The 13,955-nt window shown below is 43.3% G+C and overlaps 2 protein-coding genes across 1 annotated transcript; one reads left to right on the top strand and one right to left on the bottom strand.

Moving 5' to 3' along the window:
- Positions 1–13,955, bottom strand: part of LOC122543494 (uncharacterized) — a 112,973-nt gene that overhangs the window by 42,747 nt on the left and 56,271 nt on the right.
- Positions 5,870–13,171, top strand: LOC148143494 (uncharacterized). The gene is made up of 3 exons (XM_087974224.1): positions 5,870–5,932; positions 6,379–6,489; positions 11,736–13,171. Exons 2-3 carry the CDS (start codon positions 6,476–6,478, stop codon positions 12,607–12,609), a joined length of 888 nt encoding a protein of 295 aa, XP_087830350.1. The 5' UTR covers positions 5,870–5,932; positions 6,379–6,475; the 3' UTR covers positions 12,610–13,171.

Genomic DNA, 13,955 nt, shown 5'->3' on the forward strand with positions numbered 1-13,955 from the left:
CTTTCTCCTCATTTTCCAAATTATCATGCTTCTTTTTCAACTCATTCAGATTCACAGCACAGGGAAAGACATTTAAACCCATCATGTCTGGGCCACTCAAAGCAATCATCATACTATTCTAAACCCATTTTACAGCACTGGATCCACAGTATTATATGCTTTGGCATTGCAGTTGCACATTTAATATTTCCTTCAGGTTATGAGTGTTCGGCCTCAACCACACTTACAGTAAGTGAATTCCAGATTCTCACCATTCTCTGGGTAAAAAAAAAATGTTTTCTCACATCTCCTCCAATTGTTCTGTCCTTATCTCAGGTAAATGTTCCTCATCATCGATCTGATCATCAAGAGAAAAGATTTTACCTGTCTATCATATTTGTGCTCCTCATAATTTAAAACATCTCAATCATGTCCCCACTCAATCCTCTTTGCTCTGAGGAAAACAATCCCAGTCTGTCCAATCTCTCTTCATAACTGGAACTCTGCAGCCCAGGAAACATTCTAGTAAATCTCCTCTGCAACTTTTCCAGTGTTATCACATCCTTTCTATATTAAAACTGCAAATAATGTTCTAACTGTGGTCTATTCAGTGTTTTATACCATTCCACCATGACCTCTAAATCTTAAACTCTATAACATGAATAATAAAGACAAACATACTATCTGCCTTCTTAACTACTTTAGTCACCGGTAGGGATTATACCTTAAGGAACCATTGTACTTAACACAGAGGTCCCTCCAATTCTCAGTGCTTTCTAGGTGTCTATCATTCATCATGCATTCCCTCGTCTTGTTTGTCCTGTCTAAGTTCACCACCTCACATTTATTCAGGTTGAATTCCATTTGCCATGGACCAGCCCATCTGCCTAACCTGTCTATACCCTCTTGTAATCCAAGGTTATTCTCCTCACTGTTTGTCACACATCAATAGTTGTATTGTCTGCAAACTTACTGATCAACCCTTCTACAAATCTAAAACTTTAAATAAACAACAACCTCAAGGGCCCAAGCTGGAAATACCTCAACCATCACAGTTGAAGCACAGTGGCTCAGTGGTTAGCACTGCTGCCTCACAACACCAGGGACCCAGGTTCGATTCCAGCCTTGGGTGACTGTCTGTGTGGAGTTTGCACATTCTCCCTGTGTCTATGTGGGTTTCCTCCCACAGTCCAAAGATGTGCTAGTCAGGTGAATTGGCCATGCTAAATTGCCCATAGTGTTAGGTGCATTAGTCAGAGGGAAATGGGTCTGGGTGGTTACTCTTCGGAGGGTCGGTGTGGACTTCGGAGGGCCTGTCCCCACACTTTAGGGAATCAAATCACTCAGCTAATTGTGGACCTGACTTTAAAACTTGCCTTGAATCTCATGAGGTCTTCCCTTTGCTATCGATCTCCCATGCAGGATGATAGCAAAAGATTTGCTGAAGTTGAAGTAGACTGTATTAAATGCATTATGTTCATCTATGCACCTCTTGGAAACAGTCAATCATGTTGGTCAGATTTGACCTACCCTTAACAATACCATGCTGACTGTCCGTAATTCATGCCTGCTTCTCTAAATGCAAATTCATCTCTCAGAATTGCTTTCAAAAATTTTCTTCACTGAGATTAGACTGACTAACTTGGATTATCCCTTTCTTCCTTCCTTCTCGAATAACGTTACCTCACTGGCTTTCCTCCAGTCCTCCAACACCTCTCTTGTGGTCAGAGTGGTATTGACAATTATTGAAAGTGCCCAGTTATTCTGTCCCTCGCCTCACTCAGCCTGGGATACATTTCATCCAGCTCCTTATTTACCATTAAGACTGCCAGATTACCAGGAACATAAAAAAAAACCCCAAAAGAATCATGGATGCTGGAAATCTGAAACAAAAACAGAAACTGCTGGAAAATCTCAGCAGATCTGGAAGCATCGGTGAAGAGAAATCAGAGTGAACATTTCGGGTCCACTGGTGCTGCCAGACCTGCTGAGATTTTCCAGCAGTTTGTATTTTTGTACCAGAAATGCCATCATTGTTTGTGCTAATTTTTTTAATTTTGTCACAGTCCTTCTCCCTGATTCTTGATATAAAAATAGTCCTCCTCACTAGTGAAGACCAACCCCAAAGTATTGACTTAGAACCTTACCCACATCCTCTGGCTACACACACAAATTACTACTGTGGTCCTCAATGGTCCCTATTCTTTTCCCCATTATTCTTTTATGCTCATTGTGCCTGTAAAACAGTTTAGGATTATCCTTTATTTCACCTGCTCATAATACTTTCATATCGTTTTTGTGGACTTGTTGGGCCAAAGGTCCTGTTTCCACACTGTAAGTAATCTAATCTAATCTAATCTAATCTCCTAATTTTTCTTTTAAGTTCCCTCTTGCATATTCTATGTTCCTCTAGGGCTTCTGCTTTTTTGAGCTTTTTTGAACCAGACTGTCTTGTGCTTAAACTGACATAAAGGCTCTTGCTCTGTTATTTATTTAGCATGATACTACAACCTCCCCCCCACCCACACACACAGACACAGATTTCCATATAAGCCTCCTTTTTTAAAAAAATCCAATGTTATATGTCCCTGGATATTCAAGGTTCACATGATTTGATGACAGTCTCACCCTTTTCTTTGTTGGATTATGTTGGCCCTGCAGTCTCCATATATATTTTAAATGCATCCCACTGTTCTGAGACAGATCTACCTTCAGTCCACTCTGAACAAACCATATCTAATTGTATTGAAACCAGCTTTCTCCCATTTGAGATCTGTGATTTCAGGCCCATCCTTGTCATGTCCCAAAACAATCTTGAATCTAACAGAATTATGATTGCTGTCTACCAAATAGTCTTTCTATTGATACTTTAACCACCTGCTCAGCTTTATTGCCTAAAATTATGTCCAGGACCTTTCCTGTATAGTGTTCTAAGTGCTGCCTTGAGTAGGTCTCCTGAATGCTGCATAGATTCACTGGTCAGAATTGTGACACCTTCTCCTCTTCAACCTCTTTCACAGTCTCACCTGAAGACCCTGTGTTCTGGATTTTTGAGCTTCCAATCCGACCTCTCTCTCGACCATTTCTCAGCCATTGCTCCCAGTACCTCTTTTGTATCATTTTAAGATGCCAAAGTCATTCTGTTCAATAGTATGTTCCCATGCAGTCGCAGCAGGTATAAGATTCTCCTTTAATGCCCTCCTTTCTCACTGTCCAAGTCCGCAAACATTCCTTCCATGTAATTTGGGCCATTACAGTCTTCTCTACACTAACGAGACAAAATAGAAATCGGTGGCTACTTTACAAAGCACATTTACTCACATGCCAGTTTAACTTAATTTTCTCTCTGACAGCCTGCAAAGAATCTCCAGAATTTCCTGTTCTTATTTCAGATTTCCATTACCTACTTTTTTTAATATTCAGCAATGTCATCCAGGAAGATACAAAAAGAGCATACACCACAGTGTCTGTTTTGACTCTGAGAGCAACATTTACAGTTATTGAAGGTGAAGATTGGGGCAGATAGAGAAGGAAAGCCACAATTCCAGAAAAGGAAGTAATTTGAGTAAGAAATGTTACAGACTCGACCTGTGTGTTGAACAAAAGACTAGTTTACATGATTTAATAATGAAACTGCAGTCTATTAATAGTAGCATAAACAACCCTGATGAACATGAATCAGTTCGATGTGTCATTCGCAGCTAAATCCAACACTGCAGTCAGTAGTAAACTCGCTAATCTTTAAGTTGGCGGCAATACAGAGTGAATGACAGCGGGACAAAGGATGTGGATTGCAAGCATCTTTAACTCTACCAAATAGTTACCAAATCAGCAAACACATCATTTGAAAAGAGCTAGTGTATGGCAAACCCATCACTTCCAAATTTGCCAGCCAGTATAACAGTTATATGTTACTGTTAATCAAATTGTATCAGGATGAGATTTATTTCTGATGTTAAAGATCCCTCTTTATGGGGTAGAATTCAATGTTTCCCGAGCCAGTTTGATTTATTTTGTAAATTGTACCCTCTAAATGAAGAATCTTTCTTCGGACTGTGTGGCATTTCTGAAAAATTAAACTGAAGAGTGATTTATTTGCACTTGTTGGCATAGATTTTCTGTATTTACTGCTCAGGATTCAATCTGTTCTGGCAACTGGAAACCAGAGGCTGGATCAGAGAGGTGCAGGAAAATCAACGTTTTGGGCAAAAGCCCTTCATCAGGAATACAGGCCTGTATTTTACTGCTCCTTGGATGCTGCCTGAACTGCTGTGCTTTTCCAGCACCTCTCTAATCTAGACTCTGGTTTCCAGCATCTGCAGTCATTGTTTTTATCCAACTGAAAACATGAGCAATCACTTTGTGAAACACCCTCCATTCAGTTTCTAAGTGTTTTCTATTCAGAATCAGGATGCCACAAGAGTGGGATTAGAATGGGAGGCTGGTTTTACTTGACCAGCACAGACATGGCAGACTGAATGGTCTCTTTCTGTGCTGTAACTTTTCTATGGTTCTATTTCTGCCTTTAAAACTAAAAGCAACTGATTTGACCTTCACCACCTTCTGGGAAGAAAATTTCAAAGCCTCTGAGAAAGAAAAATCACTTCATTTTCAACTCAAATGGAAGACTTTGTATATTTAAATTATGTTCCTACTTCTAGTCTTTCCCAAAAGGGGATACACCCTTTCAGCATCCAACCTGATAGAAGTTTTGTTTTAAAGGGAAGAGATTTGGAAGTCAAGCCATGAGGGAAGTCTCAGAATGCAAGACAGAGGAACCAACTTATCAGTGCCACAGCCACTGGGTCTTCCAATAAAAGCCTTTGACAGGGTAAACTTGTGAAAGATGTTTCCACTTACGGATACCAGTAGATAATAATTAATCACCAATAAATCTAATGTTCAGTTCAGAAGCAACTTCCTTTACCAAATTTTGCAGTGACACAATGAAGTTTGATAACATGTTCAGTTCTCCACAATCACTCGCAAAACTGCTGAATGCTCCTGCAGATTTTTTTAAACTTAAGATTTACTGCATCCATTTCACTTTAATTGAAGAATATTAAGAATGTGGGAGCCATTACGAGAGAATTTCGCAACCCAAACTAAACTGGAAACGTGTGAAGACAGTTCAGCATCCGAAAGTGGCAAGGGCTTTACCCAGTCATTTCATTTGGCGACACAGCATTGCAGTCACACTGAGAGACACCATTTCAAGTATGTGAAGTCAGTTTCCCCAGCTGATGATCAATCCAGCTGCAAAACGTCAAAGCGTTTGAAGGGGGCCCGCTTGTGCTAAAGCGGTAGTGTCTGAACAGGTTAATTGGGAAAAATAGGTTAACTAAAAAAAAAATTCAAAGCATTTGAGGCACAGTTAGCACATTTTACAGGAAAGATAAAGCTTTGATGCTCTGCATACAGATAATAAATGATTCAGAAAATAGGATCAGCAATAGGCCATTCAAGCTGATCATCTCACTCAGCTCGCTGTTCTTGCTTCCCTTGCTGGCCTCCCGCCCACACACTTGGGTCCTTGAGTCCAAAGAAGCACATGCAACCCCTTCTTTGGCTGAGAGAATGCCACAGCCCCATCCCTGTCTGGGTGTAGCAACCTCTCAACTAATTGGCCCCATCCTAATCTCTCCACTGTAAGCCCTGGTGCTGAACTCCCTGGCTTTTGGGAACTTCCTGGGTCAGTTCTTCTGCTAATTCTATATCTTGATTTGACAACTGCAGTGATTTTGGAACAAAAAAACCCCCATCATTTTGCATCCTTCCACAGTGCAATTCAATGGCACACTCCCCGCCCAGAGAGTCAGGTGACGCTGTAGATGTCCCTGAGACCTGAACGCATGCGTATTGCGGAACGCTGGCGGAGCATGCGCATTGCCACACCGTGAGTGGAGCCGCAGCGAGCGGGCGGACAAAATGGCTGCTTCAACAAAATAATAAGGTAGGTTGCTGGGGGAGAGGAATGGAGTTACCGGGGTGGGCCAGAAAGCTTCATGAAGGTGCAGAGCAGGCAGCAAGTGTGAATAAGAAGTGAACCGCCCCCGCTTTGAAGTGAAAGGTCACAGTTACTGAATCTGCCTGTTCGCTGGAGCGCGGCTACCATCTTTATTCGGGGCAACCACCAGCACAGCGCATGCGGGGCGGCCATGTTTATTTGGGGCAACGGGGAGCAGCACGCATGCGTGGCAGCTCTCTTGAGGCAAGGGAGAGGTGCGTGCGCAGTCATCCTGGACCAGCTGCAGAGAATACTGAGTTTCTGTCCTGCACTAACAGGGAGGGAATTTCCACAGGACGCTATAAAGAAAGGATTTACACGCAGCAAGAGAAAAACTGGTCTCTCCTGATTGGCTATCCTGAGAGTGACAGTAATGGATTTTGTATTTACAGGATTCTACAAGCAGAAGATTGATGGATGCAGAGTTCAGACCAAACATCATCTCAATCCCTGGATCTATGAGGACCTGAATCAGATGGACATCTGAATATGGAGGGATTAAGGTTTGTCTCTTCTGTCAGCAAAGATCTCAGGTACCAAGGTGACTGGGAATGTACTGAGACTCACAACCTCTGGTGAGATCACTGCTGGAGAACTGCAGTTTGAAAAAAAAAGACAGAAAAAACTGCAGAATCTCAGCAAGTCTGTGGAAAGGATTACACAGTTAATATTTCAAGTACTCCCTTTTGGAATCCGGAGAATTGTGTTCAGTTCTGGGCAACAGAAGTGAGGGATGATCAAATGGGTTTTCAAGTATTGTAGCACAGATTTACTAGACTAATATCTAAACTGTCAAGAGTTATATGAGAACACACAAAAGAGGCAGGGTCATTATGACAGGCTGCTTTTCAGCCTTGATTCCACACCAGCTCTGTAGACCAATCCAGTCTATCTTATTCACTTGCTCTAACCTTAAATTCTGGTAAATTTATTTCCTTAAAGTGCTGAATCAATTTTCTTTTAATGTTGAATCACTTTGCCTATTTAGGTAGGCAATAAGTTCTATATCATAACTACTGTCCATGTGAAAATGCTCCAATCACATCCACCATCACTGACTAACTCAAAACCTTTGATCCATCCCTTGTCCATGTATGGTCAGCTAATGAGAACAGATTGCCTTTCTCCATCGTATTTCAACCTGTTATAAATCTCATACATCTCAAGCAAAATTCTCAACTACTTTTACTGGGACCATTCTAAGAAGTGGTTCTGCACCTTTTCGAAGAGCCATAATCCTTCCTGAAGTGTGGACACAATACTCGAATTGTGGCCCAACCAGAGCTTTCTAAATGTTCTCAAAACTTCCCTGCTCTTTTCCTAATAACAGTTATTCACAGATTTCAAGATTCTTTTGCTTACTAATCTCTTAACATAGATTGTTACCTTGAACGTCCAGTGCACCTGAAACCTCAGCTCCCTCTGCCCATGCAAGTTCTTTATAATTGTACCATTAATTATATATTTCCAATTCCTACCCCTTCAATTAAAATGAATGGCTTCACTGTGAGGGAGATATTCTCCACAGTTTAAAGACTGAGAGGAAACTTCATCAAAGTTTTCAGGATATGAAATGGGAACTAATAGAGAGAGAGAGGATCGAGCTCAACTAGATGGGGGAATCAAGGACGAGAGGGTATAATCTAAATTTAGAATCAGGTTCCAGAAATTATTCAAGTCCATTCTGATAGACTTCCTCTGCATGTTCTTAAGGACCTTCACACCATTTTTAAAATGTGGTGACCAAAAGTGGACATGACACTGGAATTCTGGCCTAACAAGTGCTCTATAAATATTCGACAGGACTTACCTCATTTTTTACTCAATGCCAACATTTACGAAACTTGATTAACGAACATATTTGACTACCTTCAAAGATTTGAGCACATGAAACACAAATCCCTCGATCCCTACACACTCTGTGGAATTGTACCATTAATTATATATATTTGCCTTTACCTTCTGCTAAAATACAATGAAGAAGGTATTCCCTAGAATTCAAAGACTCGGTCGTTTTGATCAAAGCTCTGAATGTAGGTTTGCTTGCTGAGCTGGAAGGTTCATTTCCAGACGTTTCGTCACCCTACTAGGTAACATCTTCAGTGAGTCTCCAGGTGAAGCACTGCTCATAATTCCTGTTTTCTATTTATATTAAACAAAAAAAAATACATAGAAAGCAGGAATGACCAGCAGTGCTTCGCCCAGAGGCCCACTGAAGATGTTACCTAGTATGGTGATGAAATGTCTGGAAATGAACCTTCCAGCTCAGCGAGCAAACCTACTTCCAGAACCTCAACCTGAGCTACAAATCTTCTCCAACCACACTTGATCAAAGCTTTTTGGATGTGCATGGTACTGATATGGTAACATAGAACATTACAGTGCAGTACAGGCTTTTCGGCCCTTGATGTTGCGCCAACCTGTGGAACCAATCTAAAGCCCATCTATCCTAGCGGGGAGGAGGGGACAAACTGGATGTTTAAGAAGGAAATTGAAGAGAAAGTTAGAACAAGGGAAGTCAAGAAAGACAACTGTATCAATGAAGCAGAAAACTCACAAAGGGATCATGCTGTAAGGTTGAGTGAAATAGGAGTTGATGGGAAGGGTGAGGGCAGTAACAAATTAAAAATACTATACATGAATGCACGAAGCATTAGAAATAAGATGGATGAGCTTGAAGCTCTTTTGGAAATTGGCAGCTGTGATATTGTGGGGATAACTGAGACGTGGCTTCAAGTGGACAGGGCCTGGGAAATGATTATTCAAGGCTACACGTGCTATCATAAGGACAGACTGACGGGCAGAGGGGGTGGGGTGGCCATGTTGGTAAGGGATGATATTCAGTCCCTTGCGCAGGGGGGGGACCTAGAGTCAGGAGATGTAGAGTCAGTGTGGATAGAGCTGAGAAATACTAAGGGTAAAAAGACCCTCTTGAGAGTTATCTACAGGTCCCCAAACAGTAGTCTGAATGTCGGATGTAAGTTTAATCAGGAGCTGAAATTGGCCTGTCGCAAAGATGTCACTACAGTTGTTATGGGGGATTTCAACAAGCAGGTAGACTGGGAGAATCAGGGTGGTATTGGACCTCAAGAAAGAGACTTTGTGGAGTGCCTCAGAGATGGATTCTTAGAGCAGCTGGTGCTGGAGCCGACCAGGGAGAAGGCAATTCTGGATCTGGTATTGTGCAACAAACCAGAATTGGTCAGGGACCTCGAAGTGAAGGAGCCATTGGGAAGTAGTGACCATAATACAATAAGCTTCAATCTGCAATTTGAAAGGGAGAGGGTAAAATCAGAAGTGACAATCTTTCAGTTGAACAAAGGGAACTGTGGAGCTATGAGGGAGGAGCTGGCCAAAGTTCAATGCTGCAATACCTTAGCAGGGATGACAGTGGAGGAACAATGGCAGATATTTCTGGGTATAATGCAGAAGATGCAGGATCAGTTCATTCCAAAAAGGAAGAAAGATCCTATGAGGAGGCATGGGTGGCCGTGGCTGACAAGGGAAGTTAAGAAACATATAAAGTCAAAAGAGAAAAAGTATAACATAGCAAAGATAAGTGGGAAAATGGAGGACTGGGAAGCTTTTAAAGAACAACAGAGGATTACTAAGAAGGAAATACGCAGAGAAAAAATGAGGTACGAAGGTAAACTGACCAAAAATACAAAGGAGGATAGTAAAAGCTTTTTAAAATTGGGCCCTTGAAGACAGAAACAGAAACAGAACTTTTATAGCTCTTCCCTCAGTGGTGGGAAAGATGCTGGAGTCTATTATAAAGGATGAAATTACGACACATCTGGATAGCAGAAACAGGATAGGTCAGAGTCAGCATGGATTTATGAAGGGGAAATCATACTTGACTAATCTTCTTGAATTTTTTGAGGATGTAACTCTGAAGATGGATGAGGGAAATCCAGTAGATGTAGTGTACCTGTACTTTCAGAAAGCTTTTGATAAAGTCCCACATAGGAGGTTAGTGAGCAAAATTAGGGTGCACGGTATTGGGGGCAAAGTACTGACTTAGATTGAAAATTGGTTGGCTGACAGGAAACAAAGAGTAGTGATAAATGGCTCCCTTTCGGAATGGCAGGCAGTGACCAGTGGGGTACTGCAGGGATCAGTGCTGGGACTGCAGCTTTTTACAATATATATTAATGATATAGAAGATGGTATTAGTAATAACGTTAGCAAATTTGCTGATGATACTAAGCTGGGTGGCAGGGTGAAATGTGAGGAGGATGTTAGGAGATTACAGGATGACCTGGACAGGTTAGGTGATGGTCAGATACATGGCAGATGCAGTTTAATGTGGATAAATGTATGGTTATCCACTTTGGTGGCAAGAACAGGAAGGCAGATTACTACCTAAATGGAGTCAAGTTAGATAAAGGGGCAGTACAAAGAGATCTGGGTGTTCTTGTACACCAGTCAATGAAGGTAAGCATGCAGGTACAGCTAAGAATCTCTGTCATATTTGACTTAAAGATGTGTTTCGGACCACATGTCCACACAGTCACTGATACCAAATAATTCCATCACCATAACGTCACCCATCTCCACCCAAACCTGGCTGATCTGTTGCAGAAGGTTGAGTACAGGAAGCTTTTAAAGTGCTGAATTGAAATTTGGGCTGCTGATCTTCAAGCTTCCCATTGTGGCTCTTTAGAATAGTACAGGCGACAAATGAAAGATAGGTCACAGTGGGATTGATGCGGAGAATTAAAGTGATAACTGCCTGGAAGCTCGCAATCCAGCTGACAGACTGAACCGAGACTGTTCCACAAAGTGTGCTGACTCTGATCTCCAGCATCTGCAGTCCTCACTTCCTTCTCAGTGGAGAGCAGACTGCATCACGATCAGCGAATACAATAAATGAACTGCAAGAAGTAAATAAACCATTTGGTGTTCTCTTCAATAATCTCGAGAACAGCCCGAATAAAGATTAGATTAGATTACTTACAGTGTGGAAACAGGCCCTTCTGCCCAACAAGTCCACACCGACCCGCCGAAGAGTAACTCACCCAGACCCATTCCTCGACATTTACCCCTTTACCAAACACTATGGGGCGATTTAGCAAGGCCAATTCACCTAACCTGCACGTCTTTGGACTGTGGGGAGGAAACCGGAGCAGTCGGAGGAAACCCGTGCAGACACTGGGAGAATGTGCAAACTGCACACAGACAGTTGCCTGAGGCGGGAATTGAACCCGGGTCCCTGGTGCTGTGAGATAGCAGTGCTAAGCACTGTGCCACCGTGCTGCCCACAGATACTTCTTTGATGGGTAAATTTTGCTTAATGAAGCAAACTAATTGGCAGAATTTCAAATTCTAGTCCAGATGTCGGGCTCTTTAACATCAACAGACAGAAACCCAAACTGTCAGAATATCGATGGTTCAGTTCTGGCTGTGGTCAGCAGCAAGATGCAATCCCTTGTGCCTCACTGAGCCAGTGCTCAGTCTCTTCTTAGCATGACCTCACTCGTGTTTGCCTCAGAAGGGACTGTTCTCGCATGCATCAGCTGCTCTTGTCTTTCCAAGTGTTGGGGATTTGGAGATTCTGGTTGAATTGCTGATGAATGAAGTCCATCTCCTTTTCCTTTCTCTCCCCCTCCCCCCCAAGTCATTGTCCCCGCTGTGCCTTTCTCTTCCTGCCCAGACATGGATCGGTGAAGGACGTGACTGAATCAGTTAGGTTTTGACAACACACCTCATGGCCCTCATGGATCACTGTTTGAAATATGTTTTATAGGGCATTGGAAAGGGACAGCAAGCTCAAGACAAACACCAAGTCCGAGACACTTAATTCATCAGGACCTAAATGTCATCGGATTTTGAACATGGAAGGTAAAAGCACTTGCAGCAGTCGGGAGAAACCGTACTCGTGTTCTGTGTGTGGACGAGTCTTCAACCAATCATCTGGCCTGTCAAGACACAAAGTTAGTCACAGCAAACAGAAACCGTGGAAATGTGGGGACTGTGGGAAAGGGTTCAATTACCCGTATGAACTGGAGACTCATCAGCGAGTTCACACTGGGGAGAGACCATTCACGTGCAGTGAGTGTGGGAAGGGATTCACTCAGTCCTCCAGCCTTCTGACGCACCAGCGGGTTCACACGCACGAGAGACCTTTTAAATGTCCAGACTGTGGGAAGTGCTTTAAAAGCTCCTGGGAGCTGATGACCCATCAGCGTGTCCACACTGAGGAGAGACCATTCAGGTGCTCTCACTGTGGGGCTGGATTCAAGTACTCATCTCAACTCACTGTACATGAGCGCAGTCACACGGGGGAGAGGCCGTTCACCTGCGCGGAGTGTGGGAAGGGATTCACCCAGTCATCGATCCTGTTGAAGCACAAGCGAGTTCACACTGGGGAGAGGCCGTTCACCTGCACCGAGTGTGGGAAGCAATTCGCTCAGTCTTCCAGCTTGCAGACACACCAGAGAGTTCACACCGGTGAAAGGCCGTTTGTTTGCCCTGATTGTGGGAAGCGATTCACGACCTTATATAACCTGCTGATACATCAGCGCATTCACACCGGGGAGAGACCGTTCACCTGCTCAGAGTGTGGCAAGAGATTTATTAACTCATCCCACCTGCTGAGACATCAGCGAGTTCACAAGTAACTCGAGAGATTGGATTTTGTCGCTCGTCACATCAGGACTGAATCACGTTCGTTGGGGTTTGTTTCTGCCGCTGTTAGTAAAGGCCAGCGTCCAGTAATATGTGCCAACATTCTGAATGAAAGTCGAATAGATAAGTTTCAGCCACGCTGTGTCAAGTATTTTCTAATATCGCTGAAACCCATTCGTTCCTCTTGAAGTGCTCTCTCTTTGTCTGGTTTCCTCCAACAAGTGCAAGATACTTCTTCGTCACTAACATTCAGACGATCTGAACAACTGCCTGTGCCTCCTTTGCGTTAGCCGACTGGAGAAAATGTCTTCTGACGTTTGTCCACCTCCATCCCCGGGCGCTCAGCTTTCTCCGGTTTCACTCTCGATGTGCTGTCAGCACTCAGGTTGCCGATTGAGACCCACCACCTGCGCACCTTCGACCCAATTCTCCAAAAACTGCTGACTATTTCCCCATGTTTGTTGCTGTTGCTAATGGTTCACACTCTGTCTCTTCTGGTTCTGTCCCTCTCACCTTTACATCCATAATCCACCCGAAAATAAACCCTTAACCCCACCGTCCTTTCAGACCTCTGTCCCTTGTTCACACACTCCCTTTCTTTTCTGAGGCCTTGATGTCACTCAAGAATGTGTCCTCGATCTTTCCTATTTCCCATCTACGCGCTGTCACTTGGTCACACCACCTGAAAGCACTGTGTTACTTTTCATACGTACACTGAGACCATCCAGCTCTCCTCACCAACATCCCTCACCATTCTGAAAATGTTACAAAACAGATCAAACTACTAATCCCACATCCAGTGCTGGATGAAATGCAGTTATAAACTGGGATGATCAAGGCCATTGACTTTGTTCGCTCCTGATTAGATTAGATTCCCTAGTGTGTGGAAACAGGTCCTTCGGCCCAACAAGTCTGCAATGACCTTCCGAAGAGTAACCCACGGAGTTCCATTCCCCTCTAAATGATGCACCTAACACTATGGGCAGTTTAGCATGGCCAATCCACCTGACCAGCTTGTCTTTGGACTGTGGGAGGAAACCGGAGCACCCGGAGAAAACCCACACAGACACGGAGAGGATGTGCAAACTCCACACAGTCAGTCGTCTGAGGCAGGAACTGAACCCGGGTCCCTGGTGCTGAGGCAGCAGTGCTAATCACTGAGCCACCGTGCTGCCCACGGTGATTGAGGCAGAATAGCACAGCTAACAATTTTGGTTATATTTGACTTTAACATGAGGTTCAGAGTACATGTCCACACAATCACTAATACCAAATAGTTCAATCTCACCCATCTCCATCTCAGCCTAGCTTATCTGCTGCTGATACCCTCATCCAGTCC

This window comes from Chiloscyllium plagiosum, unplaced genomic scaffold, assembly GCF_037043375.1.
Source record: "Chiloscyllium plagiosum isolate Xiang-an unplaced genomic scaffold, Cpla_swu_hap1 HiC_scaffold_27, whole genome shotgun sequence".
Lineage (NCBI taxonomy): Eukaryota > Metazoa > Chordata > Chondrichthyes > Orectolobiformes > Hemiscylliidae > Chiloscyllium > Chiloscyllium plagiosum.